The sequence below is a fragment of the Symphodus melops genome, assembly GCF_947650265.1.
Source record: "Symphodus melops genome assembly, chromosome: 18".
Lineage (NCBI taxonomy): Eukaryota > Metazoa > Chordata > Actinopteri > Labriformes > Labridae > Symphodus > Symphodus melops.
In genome coordinates this window covers 19,833,028-19,856,690 of record NC_136708.1, presented here as the reverse complement: position 1 = coordinate 19,856,690, position 23,663 = coordinate 19,833,028, and the positions used below count along the sequence as shown (strand labels likewise).

Genomic DNA, 23,663 nt, shown 5'->3' with positions numbered 1-23,663 from the left:
CCGCCCACCTTGACGTCACATCTGGGTGGGAACTGATTTTAAAATACCAGGAGTTTTCGGGCGGGGAGGGGGGTTGATTTAAAGCGTTTAAAGAAAGATTTTGCACATTTTTTCCCCCACGATGGACCCGATAATGATGAACCATCTGATGAGATGTATTTAATTATTTATTTGTCTTGCACATACAGTGACATTGGTGCTGTTACATGCATAACAGTGCATAACAATGCATAAGTTGTGCTATGAGTGTTTTTGGCAAAAAGCTAACTTGCAACACCTGACCAAATAACCATAAACTGCTAATAGCATGTCTAATGTTCGGTAGGAGTGCAATTAGCTCAAATAGAGCTCTGCAAAATGCAAAATGCTGTGTTTTTAACAACAAATAATTTACAAGAACAAAAATCACACGTTGTTTAGTCAAAATTTTGAATATTAAGCTAATGTGCAGAAATCCTTTTATCATAAAATAGCAGGTCCATGATAATTATTGAATGTTAATCTACAATGACGATGAAGGAAAACTCCTAGTTTACAGTCTTACCTGCTTGTTTACTAATTTGTCAGTAAAGTAAAATATTTGCCTTGATAACCTGCTGCTCTAATTCCCCTGTTTGGATGATAAAGGACATCTATCTATGTATCTATCTTACACTGTTTTTTTATTCAGGTAGGCCTACAGAATCTGATTAATTCAATTGCTTATTATATTTTAATTAAGTAGGCTTAAAGCCGATAATGGAAGTGACTGGAATCACTGGAATTTTAACAGTATATATATATATATATATATATATATTACTGTTTTTTACTTGATAATGATCCATCATCCACCAATGTGTTAGCATGTTGTTGCAGCTCTTAAAGTACCTAAATCTATGACAGGGCGTCAAATTGTATTTGAAAGGAGAATTTAAACTGAGTAATTTATAATAATAATATATAATATAATATAATAATAATATAATGTGTACACACAGACACTTTACTTTCCACTTCATATGTATAGATATTGCCTCACGTCTTTTTCATGCATTTATTATTTCATACTTGTTTGTATTTGCCTTTCCATCTGACGACACTTCATGCATTAAAATATCTTTTCAGTGCTAGCATGTTGGATCTATACTATACGTGCCGACCTCCCGCTGACTGTGATCATTAAAGTGCGGTTCAGGAAAATTACGCATGCGCACTACGCTATCCACGGCCTCTAACTGGCGCATGCGCACTTCCAAATCCCCCAGAACCAGCAGCAGCAGTGGTAGCTCAGGTCAGTCAGTCCAGTCAGCCGTCATCCACGCACGTATCTATATTCCCCCTTTTCTTAAATTAGCCACTTTAAGCTTCGCGATACCGCCCCCAATTTCAGCGTCGGTACGGAGCCGCCAGGCCGGGACAGAGACGGAGAGCGAGGCCTCGGCCATGGAAGCGCTCGGACCCGGTGAGTACATTATGAAGAGAAGATCGGAAACGAGAGCGAGGAGCGCGAGCCGTGTGTGGGGCGCGTGTGCGCAAATGCGTCGCTTCACTGGGGGCCGCGGCTGCAGCGAGGCCTCGCGAGCTGACGGGGAAAACAAACCGAGGCCCAACCCGTGGTGTGTGTGTGTGTGTCTGTATATGTGTGTGTGTACATGCTTTTTTGTTTGTGTCTACGTGAGACGGTTCACATCGAGCGGAAGCGACGTTTCATGCCCCTACGAGGAGTTTTTTTGGTTTTTATCGGGTCTCCTGAAATGTCTGCGCGGTTTTATTTACGCGAAGCTCGTCGTGTCGGGGCTGGCATTGTGTGTTGCGTGTGTGAGTGGGGATTTAACCAGGACCTTCCTTCCTCCTCCTTCCTTCCTTCCGCGTCGTGGTGTGTTTACGTTGATGTTTGTGCACGATGTGTTTCCTTTTCCACCTTTCACCACATTATTGCTGCGACATTATTTCTAACATTAGACCCAAACAATCAAATTATTCCGTCTGTGAGTCGATTCTGGGTTTCCTGCTAAACCATGATGTACATTTGTACCTTCGCCATCGAGAACAGTGCGTCTCTTCGGGCTTCCCCTTGTCCAAGATGACAGCGATGGGTGTAAAAAAAAAAGAAGCATAAATTCCTAATTAAACACGTTACTGGCTGCAGATGAGAAAAGCGTGTGTATTTTTTTCGTGTCTCGTCATTTCAGTCTCAGTGAGCACAGCGGGGGGATGGATGGCGCTTTTATCGATCACATCTGCAGGCCAGCTCTATATTATTCATCTGCTATATGATAACAAAGACACTTACTTAGCAGCGATGCAGCGATCTGATGGGGGGAAAGCACATCAGCCACACACCTACACACCCACTAAAGCAATGCATCGTTATTGTCACAACATGGAAAATGTGTTTAACTCAACACATTTCCCAACATGACTCTAGTAGTTAATATATAAATATTTACATTGAAATGCATGAGAGATTAATCAGCTTGCAGGGAAAATCTCACACATTGCTCGCATGCTTTAGTTGAGACAAAAGGTGGTGGCATTAGGGAAAACATGCATGCATTGTATAAGGAGGGAAAACCCTCAGCAGCAGCAGCTCTGAATGTATGTTAAAACACATGCATGGTGCTGTGTGAGGGGTCCTGGAGAATGTTTGGAGGCCATCCACAGGTGTGTGTGTGTGTGTGTGTGTGTGTGCGCGCTTGTGAGCCCCCATGATCACACCAATCAGTGCAAGCCTTCAAATGACAACAAGAGCTGGTACTTCCTGCAGGATGAAGTAGTATTTAATGAACGTTAACCTTGCAAAAAAAAAGGATTGTGTGGATGCATGTTTGCCTTTGTTGCAGACACATAATGTTAATAAGCTAAACAGTCGAGTGCCTACATGAGGCCTTTAACGCTCGTGCTGACTTACACCAGGACTTTAAAGTAGAGACTCAACAGCTGTATTCAGATTCGACTCTGCAATCATCCAAGTGATGCAGCAACTGTGCTGCTTTTTAAAGCTGGTAACAAACTACAGATCTAGATATGACTGTGTAATGTTCCTCTGGAGGACAAAGTGTTCCTATCGCATTCATCAGCTTCCTCTGAACCAGCTCGACCTTATTTCTACATAATTTTGCTGATTTTTATTTTTTATTTTTTGCCTTTACCTGGTTGGTATTTCCTCCCAGAGGTTGTAGACATGTTGTGTCCTCGCATGTATCCTGTTTTCTATCCTAATGGTGTGCGATGCACAAACGCCTAGATTAGCGCAGGAAAGATGCAGATCGACAACATTGAAGTTATTCCTCCAGAGATAATGAAGTGTGTCATGAAGTCAAACACACAACTACAACTTTAACTAACAACTTGTTTCATTTTTGAGTGATTGTTTTTTTTCCTTTTTCTTGATGTTTTGGTTGATTTGAATCTGAAAAAGACGATCAATTATTCCTGAAGTTTAAGCTGACGTCCTCGAAATGAACTTCAGCTTGATGCCCTACAAGAGTTAAAAATGAGCATTTTAGACGTTCTGGTTTGAGGATTGTCATTCCTTATTTTTCCAAAATGACCTCACAACAATATAAACATACATAAATTAGTCCTCGCTGCCCTGAAACATGTGACTCAACTGTGGGATTATTTATATCGCCAGGTTGAGGCTGAAGGGTTAAAAACGTGGCTGATGAATAAGAGAAAGAACTGAATGTCCTGGTTGAATGTAAACCTCTGTATGGACTTATAACGCACAGACTCGGCGTGTAATTTGAGCAAACAGCTGTTCTGCCAGTTGGGGTAATGCATCCATCAGTGTGCTGCTGCCAAACATCGGCTGCAGAGGTGAAGGGAATGTAAACGTAGAGTCGTAGCTGAACGATTCAACGCTGAGATCAGTGTCTCCCGAGGAAGACGCTCCTTCTCTTAAGTCTATTTCAGTACGTCGGCCTGTCCCGCAGCAGTCCAGCGTCGTCGACAGTAATCCAGGTGATTTGCAGGTGTGGGTGTCTGCACGCTCCCTGCTCAGGGCTGCTTGTCTCTGACTCATCAACCGGCCAAGCCGTCTCATCCTCATGCTTAGCTTAAGCCCAGCTGTCTCTCTCTAGTAACCTCCAGTGCACAAGTGGCGTTCACGTCCTCGCAAATGGGAGAAAGCGTCACACACCTCCTGCGGTTTAACGCTGTATGTAAACAAAGAGTAAATTCAGCCCAGTTGTAGCACACGCGGGCGACATTATTTGTACTTTGCTGTGTGTGCTGGTTGTCCAAACAGACAAAACTCAGCAGGATTACACGAGGAGCATAAACGCTCCAGTTGGCCTCTTGTGCGTCTGTCATTTTCTGCGCCAGGAAAAAAAAGAAAAAAAGAAGAAGCTAATTTCACTTCCTCTGTGAGTCAAAGTAGACGCAGCAGCTCTGTGCCATGTTGGAGCAGAAGCATTAAAAGCCGTGGAAGAAGCTTTCTTGACAGGTCGTTTAAATCAAAGTCTAAATAAATGCGACGTTTGACGAGTCTGGAGGGTCTATTTCACGCGATTTAAAGCTCTAATTGAAATGTTTTATTAATGAGTTTTTTCTGTGGAACAGAAAAAATGAATCTTCTGCCTGCTCAGTTTGTGCACTGTATTCCTCAATAATGTATGACAGGCCGCTACATGGGATGTTAAAAAAGGACCAAACCGGTTTTTCTTTTAACTTCAGATTTCTATCAGAAAAGACATAAAGCGAGGGTCTCCTGCAGCCTGACATGATGTCAGCTATTCTTTGACACATGTTACACTGTCTTATTGAGGGTTTTGTGGAGCTTTTCAAAAAACTGTTGATTTGAATCACATTTGATGGCTGTCCTCCATGACTGCTTTAGTCCAGGTCAGATCATCAATAACGGTGATGGAGGCCAAGTTTCTCTCACCATCGAGGCAGAATTAAACCCTGATCTATCCCAAATTACAAAATGCATTATTCTAGTCACTTCATTTTTTTATCCAGCGTAACCATTTCTATTGGTTAAAGACTTCATGCTCTCTCGTCTCATGATCCGACGTTGGTCTAAAATGATCAAGTTTGATTAAAGAAGTCTCTGTGGTTTGGCAGATTTTCACTTGTGAGGTCAATCAGCAGGATAATCAATAAGAGACACAATCAGCCTTTTTTGTGTTTGCTGTGTGTTGAAGCTGAGACGACTGCTTGAATGGAGAAACAAAAATTTGAATCCGATCTAATTGGATGTTATAAGTTAGAAACAAATTCAGCGTTGAAACTACTGCTCTGTTTTTTTGGCCAAAATTTAATCTGCGTTTGTGTTGCTTAAAAAATATCATTTTTCATTTCCTCACTTCAGCTCTTCGGTCCGTTTTTTTTTCTTTGGAAAAAAAAAAAAAATCATCCTTGGGCTGTTGGGAAGAAACATCTGACTCAAGACGTCCACTTTCCCCATTTTCTGTCATCACATGGACTAATGAATCCACCGATCCAGGAAACACGTGAGAAATAAACGCAGAAATAATTGCGAGGTGCAGTTTCTGAAAACACTGAGCTGAGGTTGTCGCTGGTGTGAACTTGGATTGTTAGACGTGGGGTTGATTCCTTTCACATTTCTAAGGGCAGTAGTGTAGCAGCTGAGGAGCCTAAATATAGGTGCCGCTCTGTTTTTGGTTAAAGTGGAAGAGCTCACACTCGCTGTGCCTCTCACACATGGACTGAAACGCTTTCTGCTGTACCTGCTGGTGCTCGCAGAGCAAAAAGAAAATAGAAAGCGGTGTACAGAGTCAGACGATCAGTCCGCTGCGGTATCTGGAGGGACTCAAAGTCTTTCAATTTAGCTCCCTCAAACAAGCCTCGGGAATGAAGAGCAGTCTTAAGTATTTTCTCTCGCCCGTTGTGGGCAGAGATGGGGAGTTATTAAATTATTTTTTGGTATTGATTGAGGGCTCCTTGATAAATAATTCAACGCCTCCCAGCATCCTGCCAAAAGTGATCTCAAACTGCTGCGATAAATTTAAAGAAAGTTCAGATGATTGACTTTTTGTTTTTTGGAATTGTTTCTCCATTCGTCTCCATTCAGAGTGTTTTTTATAAACAGATGAATTCTCTACCACATATTCGTTCTGCATAATTTCCTTTTTTTTTATTTTTTATATATAAACCAAATGTGTCCGTACCTTTTTTTGAATCCGTCCTCTCCACTGAGCTCATTGGTTCTGTTTAAACCATGCATAATAAACAATAAATGTCTGAATAATTGAAGGTAAACAAACAGTTAAATCAAATCAAACCGGTCTGCAGAAGTCTTAAACTGAACTCTGCACGTTTTATGGGATCAGGTGAACAAGGGTTAGACTTGGCTGTATGTCCATCCCTGAGCATGTAGAAGACGAGCACACATCGTCAGCGCACCGCAGGAAGACATTAAATGCAAACGTCTGACTAGCGATGCACTTGAAATGCTTTAGTTTGTGATTACACACCATGTTCAGCTTTCAAGCCTGGCTCAGAATACTTTGTACAGCCTGTTGTTGCCATCGGTAACAGGGCCAGTAGGACAAAGTGGAGTGAATCATCAGATGATTTTTTTTTTTTTTTTTTTTGGTACAAGTCGTGACGGAGACGATCGCACGTGGCTCGAGATGAGGTATTCATGATGATGATCATCCTGCTGTGGGGAACACAGATGTTGTTCTAGTGAAGCTGTGGAGGAAGACGAGGAGGAGGAGGAGGAGGAGGAGGAGGAGACGATTTGGGGCCCAGGCTAGATGAGGGCATGTTAGGAAGCGATGGGGAGGTTCCTAATTGTCCGGGCTCTCGCGCTTCACTTGCTAACTGGAGCGTGTGTGGGTGCATGGAGTTCAGGAGGACCCCCGCAGTCCCTGAGCTGTCAGTTGACAAAAGCAGCGAGCGCCCTCCTCCAAGCCTCCTTCGATACCACCGACACAATATTAATTTAACTTAGTGTGTACGTTCGGCCTTTTTTCAGTACGCTCTCAGTCTTTGTCTCCTTTTCCCAGAGACAGGAGCAAAGATGGACTGTATCTGCGAGTGTTCGTCTGATGTTCTCCTGTGTAGAATTATTTATATATAGCAGCCCAACGCAACGGATCGAGGAAGGAGGAAAACGCTCCAATGTTCATTTCCTGTTTATAGTATGTCAGTAATGAGTTCACCTGCAGCAGGATGAGGGAGGTACATGTGCTTTTTTTTTTCTCTTTTTCTGATCATGTAAGCATCAAGGTGTTTCCTCCACGTTTTGAAAATGCACCTGCGCGCATGAACGTATATGTGTGTGTGTGATGCATGCTTGTAACGGTAATCCCCAGACTGTGTGTGGCATCCTCCCCCCCCCGTATGGCCCTGCTGCTGTCTGTCTGAGAGGAGCTCGCTCTTTGTCTCAGCATGAGGGGTGGGCGCCCTTGTGTGTCTGGGTGGAGCTGGGGGCGGGGCCCAAGGATAATTGGGGGTCATTGTTTTGCCAGCCCCTTGTTGACCCATGTAGGTCAGGGGGCAGAGTGACGGAGCAGTCAAACGGTGTTTGTGGGTACGCCGGGGCCGTTTCAGTGCGTTCAAGCAGGCGTCACTGATGAGATGGTTTGGAACAAGCGTGGCGTTGCGTCGCAGACGTTCATCTTTACATTTGACATTGAATGTAAAGACTGAGCACACATGAACTCTGTCCCAACCTTTGTTCCCATTGAAAAGAAACGCCAAGCATGCTTCATTTAAGCTGCAGTATTTAATGGAGGCCGACCGCATTAAAGCGCCGTCATCTCTGGAAGGAGGAAAGTAATGTTTAAATAAAGTTTTGACAAACGATCATATGAACTCTTGCATCACAAAAGCATCGATCCACTGATCTGGATCAGCGTAATGATCATCAACCTCATTGATGAGATGACTTCGTCCCTCACCCCTGAGTTTGTAGGAGGTTTCACACGACCCCCCCCCCCCCCCCCCCCCAAAAAGGCCCCAAAAAATCTGAAAGAAATAATCAGTATATTAACTTATTTAGCCTTTTCACACACGCTGATCTTCCACCCCTTCCCCATCGTTACATTTCCACAAGAAGTGAAGTCAAAAGTGAAGGAAAATTCAGTGCAAGGCGGCGGGAGGAGGTGATGGCGTTTATCTCAAGCAGCCAGTTCCATCGTGATGAAGCTGCTTCGTACTCGTTGCTGATACTCTGATTATGTCCGTTATCACGTAGCGTTGATACTGAGGCAAAATTGTATATTTCTCCGCTCGCGAGATGAATAAAGGATTATCTTATTTTATCTTAAAAACAACCTGCACGCAGACCTCTGTTGCTGCAGCTTACGTACACGTGTGAAATAAAACCTTTGATTTACACTCTTGTGAAGTAGGCTGCTGGTCATTTTCTTGTTACTCGGTGAGAAGAATCAATTAGTTAGAGACTTTGTCGATGCATATTCACTTATCTCTCTCTCTCTCTCTCTCTCTCCCCCTCTCTCTCTCTCTCTCTCTCTCTCCCCCTCTCTCTCTGCAGGCCCGCCCGCACCAACCTCTCTGTTTCAGCCTCCACGGCGTCCCGGCCTTGGCACGGTGGGGAAACCCATCCGGCTCCTTGCCAACCACTTCCAGGTGCAGATTCCCAAGATTGATGTCTATCACTATGATATCGACATCAAGCCTGAGAAACGGCCTCGGAGGGTCAACAGGTAAACAAATCTGCCCGTTAAAACACACACATGGGGATAAGAGATTAACTTTGAGGGAGTGTTTTTTTCTGAGATGTAAAGATGAGAAACTGTGAGAAGAAATGAGCTTTGTTGACCATTTTGGTTTTCCATCAGTGATGACACGTTTGTGCGTCTTCTCGTCCCCTGTTCGCTTGCAGGGAGGTGGTCGACACCATGGTGCGGCACTTCAAGATGCAGATCTTTGGGGACCGGCAGCCTGGCTACGACGGGAAGCGGAACATGTACACAGCACATCCACTGCCGATTGGGAGGGACAGGGTTAGTACTTCTGTTTCCTCAACAAGCACACAAACCAATCGTGACGGGTCGTTTTCCAAAAACAAGGTGTGGATGATTTTGGCACTTCAGACCACTGAAGGATTTTTAAAGGGAGAAATCTTTTGCATAGAAGAACGCAGCCCCACGTTACGTAGAGAAGGTCGAGGGCTTGTGGGTCTGTTAGCGTCATCCTGAAATCTCAGAGAGGAATTTAAGACCAGCGCTGAATTCTGTGCAGACAGTTCGCTGCGCTCACATTTCTTTACTTGGTCTGTTTATTGCATTCTGTGCAGAAATGATCTCGCAGTCAGGAACTTTAAACACATTTTATCCTTCACTTTGAAATGCTGATGTTGCCTCACAGAGTCGATCTGACAACAAGTGTTGATGTTTGAGTAAAGAAAAAAGGCTGATCAAGTTTCATGATCAAAGGCCCTTTTTTAAGGGATTATTTGACTCTCTCTATTAAAGATAGGCATAATGTAAACAGCTGGACGAGGAGCTGCAGATGTTCTGTCTCAGTGGTAAGATGTGCTGATCTTTATTTCATCAGTGCACTTATGTGTCTCAGTTTATGGACCAGAGACAAAGGGGCATCTTAAAAGTGTGTGTGTCGAGGAAGGATGGGTATTCAGCAATGTGCATGTTCTTGATTTATAAGGACGTAGAAATCCACCATGAGCAGGAGCTTTGTCTAAGTAAGAAATAAATACTTCAAACAAAAGGAACCTTCATAATAAGAGAGGTTTACTGTCAACGTGAACGTTTGAAAATAATTACAGACGGCAATACTAAAATGTCTTTTAAGCTGTGTAAAGATGCTTCAGGGTTAAATGTTCCAAACCTCTTTGTCATCACGACAAAGAAAAAGCAAGTCACCCAGAGTCGTTGCTCTTTTTCAGTCCACTTTGTCGTTGGTGATTTTCGCCACTCGTTCCCTGTCGCCGGTTCTTCCACCTTTTCTCCTCGCCTCATCTTTTGTTTCTGTCTCTTCCGTCTCTCTCCTCTGTCTTCTGTGTCCTGTCCTCCTCTCTCTCTCTCTCTCTCTCTCTCTCTAGGTGGACCTGGAGGTGACTCTGCCCGGGGAGGGGAAAGATCAGACGTTTAAGGTGTCCTTGCAGTGGGTGTCTGTGGTCAGTCTTCAGATGCTGCTGGAGGCTCTGTCAGGCCACCTGAACGAGGTCCCCGAGGACTCGGTTCAGGCTCTGGATGTCATCACGCGGCACCTGCCCTCCATGAGGTACAGACACTCACCACCCCCGCTCATCTCACACGCGCAGCACCTGTTGACAGTTATTACTTCTCAGCCTGTATTTGTCAGGGTTATTTAATTTCCTGCTGTCGTGCTTCTTCCTGATCAAACCACATTACAAAATATAATGATGACGTTCGGTGAGTCACGCAGGAGCAGAAGCTTTTGTTGCACAGAGGTGTTGCTACTGAACCTCAGGGCAATGCAATCCAATAAATGTCTGTGTCCATCCCTGAATGAATTAAAAACCCAGTGGACTTTGTGTAGGCCTGTTTCAGACAGGACATGTCCTGTGCACGGCCTGTCCTCCTTTAGATCCTTGCATGTGTCGTACTTACTCTCAGATTTACGTCACAAAAGCGTCAGCTAAATGAGTTGGAGAATCGAGAAACAGAATCGTAGGACATTTTAAGAAAAAAAAAACAAACAAAAAAACAGATTCATTGCACACCATCAGATTTAATTTTGGGGTTATTTACCTTTTCAGATGCGTTACATTTTAAACCTCTGTGTGCAAACATTCAATTTTGTATTGAACAAAACAAACCCTGACCCTTGAACTTTAATTTCTTGTCCGTTTGTGTATTTAACATGACACACACATAGTTATGAATTTATATCTAAAGGTTGAACAAAATGTATTCCTGTTTAAAGGTCAGTTTCCGTGGCGATGCATGAACCTATACTGATCTAGCTTTTTCTTCTTCTTCTGCTTTTGTTTTGCACTCAGGTATACTCCTGTGGGGCGTTCATTTTTCTCCCCCCCTGAAGGCTACTACCATCCTCTGGGTGGAGGACGGGAGGTGTGGTTCGGTTTCCATCAGTCCGTCCGTCCTGCCATGTGGAACATGATGCTCAACATCGATGGTGAGACCTGCTCTGTGTGAAAGATGGGCTGCAGGGAAGATTCAGGAAAACGTCAACTCCAGCAAGAAGAAGAAGGAGGGGAGAGGATGTAGAAATACTTGAAGCGGTGCATGACTGTAGACTGTATGCACACAACGCAGTTATTAAGGCAGCAGTCCCCCACTCCCGTCCGACAGGGATCACACGTCCCTCGCTGTGAGGGACGTGTGGACAAGCTCACGACGTAGAACATGATAGTTAACATAATCAATATTTCTGGTTTTTAACTGGTTAACTGGTTAGTTAAAAACCGAGTTATCATTTCTTTCAGTCTCTAGCATCAGATTCTGGCAGCTATGTAAGCTAGTGAACAGGCACCTTCATGCAGAAAGATCAGGCTGAGTAATGTGTGGGGATCGTCACCAACAATCCTGTGAAGATTTTCAAAAGGGGTTTTAAAGCATGGCTGCCTTTTGTGAAAAGTGTCTTACTCAGAGAAAGGGGCTTTAAGGGTCACGTGGTCACCACTGTATCCCCTCGCCAACCAAAGCTGCCTGTGATACAGTCCTAATGCTTTAGTAGACCTGCTGATATATGGGATTGATTTTGTGTACATTCTTACCCCCTCAGTGTCAGCCACAGCCTTCTACCGCGCTCAGCCTGTGATCGAGTTCATGTGCGAGGTGCTGGATATACAGAACATCAACGAACAGACCAAACCCCTGACCGACTCGCAGCGTGTCAAATTCACCAAGGAAATACGAGGTGAGCGCTCTAAAGGTGTACATCAGACATGGAACAGCCGATGTATGCTGTATATGCCCTCTACGCTCTCGGCACCATCCTTCCTTAACCTCAGGCTGACTAAAGACTGCGTCTCTGCAGTTGACCATTAAGTATTCATAATGCTTTTCCTTATTTCCTTTTTTTTTTTTTAATGCAATAAAATGCTGCCTTAGAGCTTCTTTAGTCTGTGTCCTCACTTCAGACACTACAAAGAAACCTCGCAGGAGCTGGTGGCTCTTTTCAGGTTTTAAACGCTCACTTTGAAGCAGAATTTGTATCACATATTTACCTCAAGAGAAACGTGTAAGCTTTGAGTCGTCTCCCTTTGGAGTATTTTTTTAAAACAAGCTGTAAAAAAAAAAAAACCTACTTACAACCGTTGTCAGCTTTGTCAGCATTTATTGTTATCTCGGCCTGAAAACAACAGAAGAGGAACAAAAAGTGACCGCTTAATGGAAAGATGTCACAATCTAAACATGCAGTCGTTAACCCTGAAATATCGAGCTGTGTTGTTTGTGTTAATGGCGCCACGTCTTGCCTGACTTTCTTTCAAATGTTTTATTTTTTTTTAACAGGCTTGAAAGTTGAGGTCACACACTGTGGTCAAATGAAGAGGAAGTACCGTGTGTGCAATGTAACGCGCCGACCTGCCAGCCACCAAACGTGAGTGAAATCCCTTCACTTCTCAATTCTATTTTATTTTTTCTCGTATGTCAACAAATGCGATGTTGCATGTGTTGTGTGAAGCACCAAAAAAAAAAAAAAAAAAAAAGTCCCAAAACCTTGCAAACCTCCAGTTAATGCAGCTCTGGTCATGTTTTGTTTTATTTCTCCTGCGTGGACCTTACGCCTGCTTCGCCCACATTTTTCCATTTGTTCACAGGTTCCCCTTACAGCTAGAGAACGGCCAAGCCATGGAGTGCACTGTTGCTCAGTATTTCAAGCAGAAGTACAATCTGCAGCTCAAGTATCCACATTTACCGTGCCTGCAAGTTGGGCAGGAACAGAAGCACACCTACCTTCCCCTGGAGGTGAGGAAGACACAAAAAAAACAAGCTTCCTCCTTTGACTCTCCTGATGTTTCTCTTCTTATATGTGAGACATGTTCTGTTTAAATAATGTCTTGTTTCCTTACTCTCTGTAGGTCTGTAACATAGTCGCAGGCCAGCGCTGTATTAAGAAGCTGACAGACAACCAGACGTCCACCATGATCAAAGCTACAGCTCGCTCTGCGCCCGACAGACAGGAGGAGATCAGCAGACTGGTGAGTGCTGTCTCCTTGAGGTGGGACGAAGAAAAGCAACTGAACCAGCTCTTCTTTTGTCACTTTTCTTTAAAGGACTTTAAAGCTTCTACTGTGTCCTCAGTAACTTCCCTTTAACGATGAATTAACAAAGAAAATCCACTTTCTTATGATTTTCTTTCCCCCCCCCCCCCCCCCCTCCCCCCCCACCCTCTTTTTCTTTTTTCTGTCCCAGGTCAAGAGTAACAGCATGGTCGGGGGCCCGGACCCTTACCTGAAAGAGTTTGGCATCGTCGTGCACAATGACATGACCGAGGTGACGGGCCGCGTGCTCCCAGCCCCCATGCTCCAGTATGGAGGCCGTGTGAGCACCGACACAGGGCGGGACTGTGGCAGGGTGAGTACTGGGAAAGGGGGGCTGCACTCACATGGGATACATGCATGTTCGGGATACACACGGGGGCGAGGGAGCATCACAGAGGGAATGCGTAAACATGCCCATGTTTTAAACCAATAGGTTTGTGATATTATCCAGAAGAGTTGAGGATATGATCAGTCGACAAACAAAGAATGGGCGGAGTCTGTACAGAATCAGCAACACCTCTAATTGGTCAGTCTGGGCTGTCGATGTTTGTCGACTTATTAGTCCCACAAAGTTTACTGCCTCTATTAAATCAAGTCGGGACTACATAAACAACCATAATTATATATTGACCTGGATCTCCCCCTCTGTGTGGACCCTGAGGCGTCTCTTCACTCACACAGCTGTACCCCAGTCTGTTAGTACGACGTTGGGCCTGTGTCAGCGGAGGGAAATGAGCCAGGGGGGGGCAAATTTGTTAGATTGCAGAGACTCACCCGCTGAATCTGAAATCAGCCGTTTATAGAGATGTCATTTGTCGGCGCGTGCAGAGAAGACGAGTAAACACTATGGAGCAGAAACAAACAGATCTGAAAGGTAACTTCTCTGCAGAGGAGCAAGCGGGGATCTATTCATGACAAGAGAGAGTGTGAGTGTGTGTGAGAGAGAGAGAGGTGTGCTGCCAACAGGAGGAGGATGAGACTCGTCGTCACCTAACATGAAAGTGGGAGTCTCTTTAAAAGCCCGGGGAGTGACTGTGACTTCATCTCTCATCTGATATTAAAAAGGTTCATATGCTGGAATACCACACAGCCATTGAGCCGCAGCGTTCGGTGACTCTGCGATGACTTGATGAAACTTTAATCATCCCTGTGGAGGAATAGTTTCAGACTGAGCTGCCAGCCTTATCCCACACTGGCTTTCTGAAGTATACGTCTGTTAATTTACACGAGATCCTATCACAGCTCTCTCTCTCTCTCTCTCTCTCTCTCTCTCTCTCTCGCTTTACCATTTGCCTGCTGGGATATTGAGTCTAATCGGCTTGCAGTGAAATGCCCTTAAATGTAGACTCAAAGCTCTTCCTGTGCTCATCGAGCATGAATGACAGGCACACATTGTTCGTCTTACAATGTTTAAACACTGGCGTCATATTTTTTTCTTTATTTTATTTTTTTTAACGTACAGACAGCATGAGATGGGAAGCGGCTGTGTGATGGTGCACTGCTCGTTGTTTTGAAATGAATGAACTTTTAATAATTTTCTCGATTCTATGAAGTTGATTAATTGGATGATAAACTTGTAATGAGATGGCGAGGCTCTTACTTTGCTTCGCATGCCGCTCTGAAGTAGTTCATTGTGTTCACTTGTGGAGAAGAACAAAGGCTCTTAATGGCATTTGGAAAATCTTGTTAACCTAATTGAAAGCCACGGCCCTTTTGAATTAGAATTCACAACCACACCGGGTGCAGGAGCAGCGGCCTAATGATGCATCTGTGAGGAAAACCAGCATGAAAACAGACGCACAATGCTGATGTTCCGTTACTTTAGCAGGTTGAGAATTGATGCTCTGTACATCTTGGTCCACCTTTTTTTTTTAGTTGGTGGACTTTTAAAGAACGCTCGTGGTATGAAAATCCAAATGTGTGTGTATCTTTTGTGTCAGCTCATTGAACCGAAAGGTTGACTAAGAGGTTAGGGACTCTCTCCGCAGAATAAGACCGTGGCCACGCCCAACCAGGGCGTGTGGGACATGAGAGGGAAGCAGTTCTACGCCGGCATCGAGATCAAGGTCTGGGCCGTGGCCTGCTTCGCCCCGCAGAAACAGTGCCGAGAGGACCTGCTCAAGTGAGTCACGCCGCTAACGCTTTAGTAACGAGGCTTGTTCTCCCAAAGGACCCGGGTGAGGGGACGGAGCGAGGCAGAAGCTAAGGAGCTTATCCACATGTTGCTCTCTTTAAGGTCACGCTATCAGGACGTCTATATAAAAGGGCAATGTCTGGTCCAAGTTCTTTAAAGAGTGGGGGCCACGTTTTCGTAAATAAACAAATATTCATGTGAGCAAGATAATTTATCGTGATGCATCATATTCATTTTAGCACGTTCAGGACATTCGTTTCTGACCAGCAAATGTTAGCATGCACACCCACTCCACACTCGTCATCACATTAGCATTGTTATTCTTGATGTGTTAGCTCCTTGTTGGTTGCTTTTCGCACTCACTACGATGCCTCAGTGTCAGTTGGATGTCGTCTGCTTGTCCTGCCGATTTCTGACGCGCTTTTTTTTTTTTTTTTGTGCCGTTCGAAAAGGAGCTTCACCGACCAGCTGCGAAAGATCTCCAAGGACGCTGGGATGCCCATCCAAGGCCAGCCGTGTTTCTGTAAATACGCCCAAGGAGCTGACAGCGTGGAGCCCATGTTCAAACACCTGAAGATGTCTTACGTGGGCCTGCAGCTGATCGTGGTCATCCTGCCTGGAAAAACCCCCGTCTATGGTAAGGAAGTGAAATCCATCGCTATTGCATTTACCGACCAGGGTGAAGGTGACCTCTCCTCATCACATCGATCATGTTGACTTCTGGTCTCCAGCTGAGGTGAAACGTGTGGGCGACACCCTGCTCGGCATGGCGACCCAGTGTGTGCAGGTGAAGAACGTAGTGAAGACGTCCCCTCAGACCCTCTCGAACCTGTGCCTCAAGATCAACGCCAAGCTGGGAGGAATCAACAACGTCCTGGTGCCTCACCAGAGGTCAGAATTTATTCATTTACAGTCTGCCTTTTAGTCCAGATGGGAGGCAGGATCGCATGTTGGCTGTGAATGCCGGACATCGTTCAGATGCTTCAGTAATCATGTGGTCGAGAGCGGTCCAAGTGGATTTAGTAATCTGCATCATTTCCATATAAATGAAGCTGTTCCTGGAAGCCATCAGTCTGGAACTTGAATTCTGGGAATCTTTTCTATCCTTTGTGTCTTGATGTTTGGATCCGAGTTTAATTTTCTTCATAGTTTTCTGCTTATGGGTTTGTAATTGAGAAAATGTTGTCCAGTCCTGTAATGCAAAGTCTCCTTTTTCTTTCTTTCTTTCTTTTTTTTTTTTTGTGTGTGTGTGCATCCTATTCTGCGTCCAGGCCCTCTGTTTTCCAGCAGCCGGTCATCTTCCTGGGCGCAGATGTCACCCATCCTCCAGCGGGTGATGGGAAAAAGCCGTCCATCGCAGCGGTAGTCGGCAGCATGGATGGCCACCCGAGCCGTTACTGCGCCACGGTTCGAGTCCAGACATCCAGACAAGATATGTCCCAGGTAACACCAACCCCCCAGGTAATGGCAAACTTCATTTACTTTTACATTCATTGAAATACTGTTGATATACTATTGATGTGTTTAGATATGAAAGTGATCGATCCTGTAATATTTATATGGAATACAGGAAATCGTACTATATCGTTTACTCAGTTATTTTTTTCCATGCTAGTACTTGTATGGAAAAGCTAAATCTTCTATTCAAAATGTTTCACCTTCTGGAGTCTAAATCAGGTGCCGTTGTTTTCTCTCTTTAGGAGCAGCTCTTCAGCCAGGAGGTGATCCAAGATTTGACCAACATGGTGCGGGAGCTTCTCATCCAGTTCTACAAGTCGACGCGTTTCAAGCCCACGCGGATCATCTATTATCGTGGGGGAGTGTCGGAGGGACAGATGAAACAGGTGAGACGCTTCACCAGCTCACCTCTCTCTGATTGGTGCAAATCCCAAGAGTGACCCGACGTAATGAAAGGCAGCTTTGATTCATCCATTTTAAATAACACACTCCCATACACCACATTCCCAAATACAGACACGGTCCTAAACAAAGTGCCATTTGTATAAATAGGAAAAAACCCTTTTTGTTTTCAGGTAGCGTGGCCGGAGCTGATAGCCATCAGGAAGGCCTGTATCAGCCTGGAGGAGGATTACAGGCCGGGCATTACTTACATCGTGGTTCAGAAACGTCACCACACCCGTCTCTTCTGCTCCGACAAAGCCGAGAGGGTGAGTAAGAGTTCCCGTTGCCGTGGTGTCTGGACAGCAGCGGTTTTTCTTTGCTGAAACGCTGGCTCAAAAAAAATTTATCATTTATCTCATTGATTGAACCCTGCAGGTTGGGAAGAGCGGGAACGTTCCAGCTGGCACCACGGTGGACAGCACCATCACACACCCGTCCGAGTTTGATTTCTACCTGTGCAGCCATGCTGGGATTCAGGTAAGGGATACACAAAATAAAAAGCAAAGGTCGGCTCTTCAAGAGATGTTAGGGAAACCTCCTTTTCCCCACATAACCCACATCTTCACACAAAGTGGAGGTCATTACAGCTTGCTTACTGCGCGTTATGCAAATAACAGCATCACTCAGATGCTTCTTTGACCCACTGGATTGGCTGTTATTTAAAAATGACAGTAATAGTATATATCTCAGCTCACACACTGTGGGCTTTGAAGCTGCACTTTGATGAGTAAACAGATTGATCAGGTTAGTCCCATAGATTTGAATTAGAAGGTAAGAAATCGTCAACGGTATCCCTCGTTACTCTTAGGACTTTGATTGCATGTGTCCATGTTTTTAGAAATGAAGGTGCAACGTGTTGCTCTGATTTGTTGTGGAAACAACTCGTCATTCACGAGGTAGCCACATCCGTGATGCACTGATTTACTGACTGTGTCACTCTGAGACCATCATGTAATCAATGAACGCCCTGCTGTGTTCAAGTAGAGGTAAAGGACCATTTAAATGATAATCACACCTTCTTCTTCCGACCAGTGATGTTACCCCCTGGTGGCCGCTGGAAAGAATGCAGGTTTAAGGCACTTCTGCATCACTGCATTCACTTTCCAGACCTGGAGGCGACCTCCACTTCTTTTGTCCAGTCCAGCCCCTGTGTTTGATATAGTAATATAGTGCAGTTTATCGAATGCTGACATATAACATGTTTTTTTACTCCTTCAGGGAACCAGTCGTCCCTCCCACTACCACGTCCTGTGGGATGACAACTGTTTCACTGCCGATGAGCTGCAGCTCCTCACCTACCAGCTGTGCCACACCTACGTCCGCTGCACGCGCTCCGTCTCCATCCCAGCTCCAGCTTATTACGCCCGGCTGGTGGCTTTCAGAGCCCGCTATCACCTGGTCGACAAAGACCACGACAGGTGAGAACGATTCTGGATATGTGTAGTTTAACACCCCCTCCTCCTATTAAAAGGGGACAGTTTTAAAGCTGCAGTGAAAACCATCAGGACTGACTATAGGTCAACAGGGTGTTTCCTGAGGCGTGAAGCTAACAGCAGGAGAAATCGTTTGATTGTCCTCTCATAGTAAACCCTCGTCTCTCTTGTCTTGCAGCGCTGAAGGCAGCCACGTGTCGGGCCAAAGTAACGGCCGGGACCCTCAGGCGCTGGCAAAGGCAGTTCAGATCCACTATGATACTCAGCACACCATGTACTTCGCCTGAGCTAGCGAGCACGTCAGCCAGTCCACCCGCGGATTCCCTTTCTCTCTGTCTGTTTATCTCTTATTTGCCACTCTCTCTCTTCTTCTTCTTCCACCTCTCTTCTCTTCTCGTGTAGCCTTGTTTCTTTCTCTTCATTCTCATTCTACATTTTCTGAATCTGCACCAAAGCGGCTCTTTGGACGGGGGGGAAAAATCTGCTGCGTCTCTTCGTCCGGCAGGTTTTTTTTTTTTGTTTTTGTTTCCAGGAACAATCTCCAACCAGCGTTCCCAAACAGAGCCGCCTTTCAAACCAGCAATCCAGCACTGGGAACCCTGACAGGTTTCCAATGCACAAAAGAAGAAACATACAAACAAACAAAAAAACCATACACACACATACTACAAGTTGAGCCATTATTTTGAGTTTTTTTTTCTATTTGAATGTCTGCACTCTTGTGTTTGTAATATACACTGAGCAAGGGAGTGGATTGGCACAACTTGTGTCAGCGCAGCTCTTTAGCTCTCCCAGCTAAGCAGGACTCTTCTCTACTTTTACCTCAAAGCCCTTTTGGGCAAAATCTGTCACAAGGTCTTGGGTTTATTGGGTGGCGGGGAGGGAACTCTACAGGAAAGAGATGGAGGGGAGTCGACCTTTTGAGAATGATATATATCTATATATATCTCTATATATATATATTTTCCTTTTTATGAGCGTGTGTTTTAACCTTTTCTCCTTTACCGTCTTTTACAAGCGAGGTGACCTGGGTGTCATGCCCATTACTACTTTCCTCCCATCTTTACGAAGAACACCCAAGTCTTTATGTGAGTGCGTGAATGTGTGTGTGTGTGTGCGTCTCTGTATATACATGTTCTGCTGTATGAGAGTGTGTTCGTGTGCGCACGTGTGTTTCATGGCAGGCCACTGAATTGTAAAGGGAAATCAAGGAGATAACTGCTGTAAATGCCTCAGATTTGTTGTTTTTATATTCACACATACAGTACATATAAGCATATATTTACATCTATAGAGCAACTTTGAGACATATGACTTAAACAGGCCTCCCAGAGGCTGGTGTGGGTATTTGTAGCAGCCCTGAATCACTTATTAATTGAAGTGCTTTGAATTACATGTGTGTTAGCGTGATGCTAACGCCACAAAGACGGGATTTGCACTCCTTTTTAGTGCCTGAAACATGAACAAAAATCTCATCCAATCAAAGTAATTGAATTCGTTTCAAGTATTAAGTGAGTTCAGGTCTGACGTGTAGCAGTAGTGACCGCGGTCGGGCCGGTGACTGGCTAAGCATTGGGACCTGTTCTGAAGGCATGACACACACAGAGCACGGTCTTATCAGCCGTTCGGTCTGTGTGTGAAGCAGGATCTTAATTTTCTTTGGACCTGATTATCTGAAAGAGTTTATGATGAATCTGCTGGACGTTGCTTTACTCTGTTGATTTTAGTAGTTTTAACGGCCGGAAACCAATCTAGTTTTTTTTTTTTTTTTTTTTTTTTTTTTGGCCTTTTTTCTTTTCTTTTTTTCTTTTTGTTTTTTGAGGTCTCCTTTGCTAACTGGCCAATTCATTGCACTGACCCGGGACGCTAGGCAAGCAACAGAGGGCACTCTCAATCTCTCTTACCTTTATGCATTTATACATACGAATCAACAAAGCAGATTTGTAAAAGTTTAATATAAGATGTTTTGTGGTTATCTTAAAAAAAAAAAAGAGCTGTTGTTTAGGATTAGTAGTTTACCATTGATGTTGTTGTTCTCGTTGTTGTCAATGTTGTTACTATTGTGATGAAATTTTACGGTTGGCAGCCAAGCCAGTTCTCTAGTTACTAGTGCGATTCAGGAATAGACTTCAGTTGTGGAGCTGCAGGTTAAAGGGTAGAGCTTTTGGGTTGGAGCGTTTAATTTTGTAGCATTTGGGTTCATGGTGAGAAGAAGAAGAAGAAGAAAAAGAAGAAGTGAGGCCCCAGGACGGATGAATTCATGCTTTCTCGTTAGGATGTGACTTAAATCTAGCAGCAGGTTTAAAGGTATAGTGTAGCACTCCAGGTCTGCCGCTGTGTTCATCGCTCAGCTGGCGTCGGCTGGATGAAGATCCGCTAGATGGAGACAATCAGGGATTGTGATCAGACTGAACCTAGATTAAGGGATTTGTTTAAAGCGATTGGCAATGAGTTGAATTTTTAGACTTTTTAAAAATCGGTTTCTATTACTGTGTGTATTTGAGGTATACCCATTTTAAAGTCTCTTAAAGCTATTTGACCGTATTGATTTCACATTTATATGCATTTTTAACACTGGATTAAATGAATTGAAAAATAAGCATAAGCACTGCCCTTGGACCCCCTGTAAACGCAAACACACGGCAGCTTGTTACAGCGACACTGTCGTGGTGACGGCTTGCACAGGAAGTGCCCCCTGGTGTCGCGATCAGAAAAAAAAAAAAAAAAAAAAAAACACAGGACGGGACAGGAGGGTTTGGAGGAGAGGTCGACGTGCACGCCTCATCAGGGGGGGGCAGCTCAGTGAAAACGCTTTTGTAATAAACCACCCGTAAAGCAGCAGGTTTACTATGAATGAGTTTGAGCACCCGCCTGTTGGAGGCGTGGACGTGGGCGATGGTGATGGTGAAGGCGTGGGCAGGAAACATGGAGTCAGGGGGGGGGGGGGGCGGGGGGGATTGAAGGGGGTGTTGTCCAGGCATTGCATGCAATAAGACTGTGTTTAAAAAAAAAAAGAAGGGCAGGTCAATTTTAAAACATGCACTAGTTTGAACAATCCAAGTCAGCTGTAAGTGAACGTTCATGTGGCATCTCTAAACGGGGACTGATTTGTTTTTTTAACCTTTTACTATATTGGATCCTTAAACTCCAGTCTGATAAACGATCACTCCCTGTTTGTAACATTGCAAAGCAATATTGACCCAGTTGTAATTTTCAAATGTGGAAAAACCAAGCTATAATTCTACTCATTGTGGTTGTTGGTCTACTCTTACTATCGTGTCTCTGTACTTTTTTTTATTTTTGTAACTTTTAGTTCCTTTTATTTGCTTGTATCAATCAGTGGGAATGTGCATTTGGTGGAATAGTTATGTAGGCTTTAGAGTTTTTTTTTTTTTTTTTCAAGTAACAAAATGTAGACTTTGCTCGCCTGCATGCCAGAGTATTGTCCTTTTTGAAAAAACAAAACAAGAAAAAAAAACTTTTTGAATCATATTTATTATGAGAAAGAAAAAAATATAAATGCTTCTTTATTTTTATTTTTTTCGGGGGTAAATGTTTCTGAATTTAGTCGGGACTGTTTTAGGCTAGCAATATCTGTTCAGTCTCTCCAAGACTCATTTTAAAGATTCCTACACAAATGTCAGTAATTTGGGAGGTACACCGATCGGTTTTGTTCTGGTAGAGGGACGGAGTCGAGTCTTTGCGTTGGGTTCAGATTCAAACGAGGTACTTTCTTCAAACATGGACCACGTTAAAGACCCAACCCCTTCCCCCCTTCCCCAGGTTATTGAAGGGAGCGTCTACTTAGTCTCCTCGCTCCTGGTTTGTAACTGTGGCTACACCTCCTGGCGGTTTGTGGAGGGGGGAGGCTCTCCTGTCTCCATGGCAACTCTGCTGACCCCTCACAAATGCACTTCCTCTTTGTGCCGGGGTCCTCAGCATCAGCGGAGCAGGATTACCTCTTTTTAACCTTTTTAAAAAATGATCCACATTTCTTTCTGTGCCCCAATAGAAAGAGAGCATGAATTATTTTTCAATTCCTCTCACTTTGATATATTGTTATATCTTAACGGATTTGTAATTTGACATTGTGTATCGTGTATTTACATTTTATTTTCCCTTTTTCAGTTCTCGTTTTCAGCGGGGGGGATTTGTTATAGCTCTGCTCTGTTTTCTTTTTGTTTCTGCTAGTGGTCTCTGAAGCTGTGTGTGATCGTCTGATAGCAATAGAATCACAGAATCGGATCTTTCCGACTCCGTGAATGAACGGATCCCCTTTCCAACCAGTCGTGAGAGGGCAGGGTTATGTTCTAGCTCCGCCCCCCCAGCAGAGGGCCATTCAATCGCTGTTATTGCTATTATGTGACAAATTCAAATAATTTGTTTGTTTTTTTTAGCCTGCAGGGAATTCTTGTGTTAATGTGCAAAGTAATAAAAAGGTATTTTATGCCCATTATAAAGCTGGTGTGTCTTGTCTTGTCTTTATGTCCTGATGAACTGTTGGGTTGTGTAGATTTTGGCGCCCCCTTGTGGACTAACATGTAACTCAGAATATTTCGATGGCTGTTTTGGCAGCATAAAATCAGACCTACTGAGTGTTGTAAAATCACTAAAGGAGTCAAATGATCTTGTTTGCTTTTTTTTTTTTTAGCTCATATAGAGGCCGCCTGTTTAAGCAGCCTAAAAAGTCCTCATAGGAGCTTTAAAGTGACGTCCATATGCACCAATGAACACAGAGACCCCTGTGTCTACTGTGTCACTAGATGGCATTCTTTGCCAAGGTAACTGGGATCACATTAATATTGACAGTTAAACAGTCGTGATCTTTGTCCTCACCTTCGATCAGTCATAAATCTAAAAAAAAGAATTAGACATTTTAGTCAACCTAATTCTCAACATTCACACTTTCACTCTGACACACAGTCTGTAACGCTGAGATCATCTCTGTATTTTATTTTGTGATCAGAGTGCCTTATGGGTGATTTATCTCCGTGCTAACCTGTGCACATGGAGTCATACAGAAGAGCAAACCTAACCCCATATGTCACCCTGA

General features: G+C 44.1%; 1 protein-coding gene across 2 annotated transcripts; it reads left to right on the top strand.

Annotated features, from left to right (window-relative positions):
• The first annotated feature begins 1,203 nt into the window (after nt 1–1,203).
• Nucleotides 1,204–23,070, top strand: ago4 (argonaute RISC component 4). 2 transcript variants are annotated; one of them, XM_079368428.1, is made up of 19 exons: nt 1,204–1,444; nt 8,459–8,630; nt 8,810–8,930; nt 9,989–10,170; nt 10,913–11,049; nt 11,659–11,793; nt 12,390–12,477; nt 12,698–12,845; nt 12,959–13,078; nt 13,293–13,454; nt 15,130–15,263; nt 15,728–15,912; nt 16,007–16,166; nt 16,547–16,736; nt 16,976–17,119; nt 17,309–17,443; nt 17,553–17,654; nt 18,396–18,595; nt 18,789–23,070. In XM_079368428.1, exons 1-19 carry the CDS (start codon nt 1,225–1,227, stop codon nt 18,895–18,897), a joined length of 2,844 nt encoding a protein of 947 aa, XP_079224554.1. In that variant the 5' UTR covers nt 1,204–1,224; the 3' UTR covers nt 18,898–23,070. The 2 variants fall into 2 exon arrangements, with proteins under 2 accessions (XP_079224554.1, XP_079224553.1); XM_079368427.1 differs by having other exon boundaries at nt 15,115–15,263.
• Nucleotides 23,071–23,663: the final 593 nt, after the last annotated feature.

What these genes read in the sequence shown, in the direction of transcription:
- ago4 (XM_079368427.1), top strand. Translation starts at nt 1,225, where the DNA reads ATGCGCACTTCCAAATCCCCCAGAACCAGCAGCAGCAGTGGTAGCTCA. An exon ending in TGCCGATTGGGAGGGACAGG is followed by an intron (nt 8,931 to 9,988) that starts GTTAGTACTTCT and finishes CTCTCTCTCTAG; the next exon opens with GTGGACCTGGAGGTGACTCT. An exon ending in TGGAAAAACCCCCGTCTATG is followed by an intron (nt 15,913 to 16,006) that starts GTAAGGAAGTGA and finishes TCTGGTCTCCAG; the next exon opens with CTGAGGTGAAACGTGTGGGC.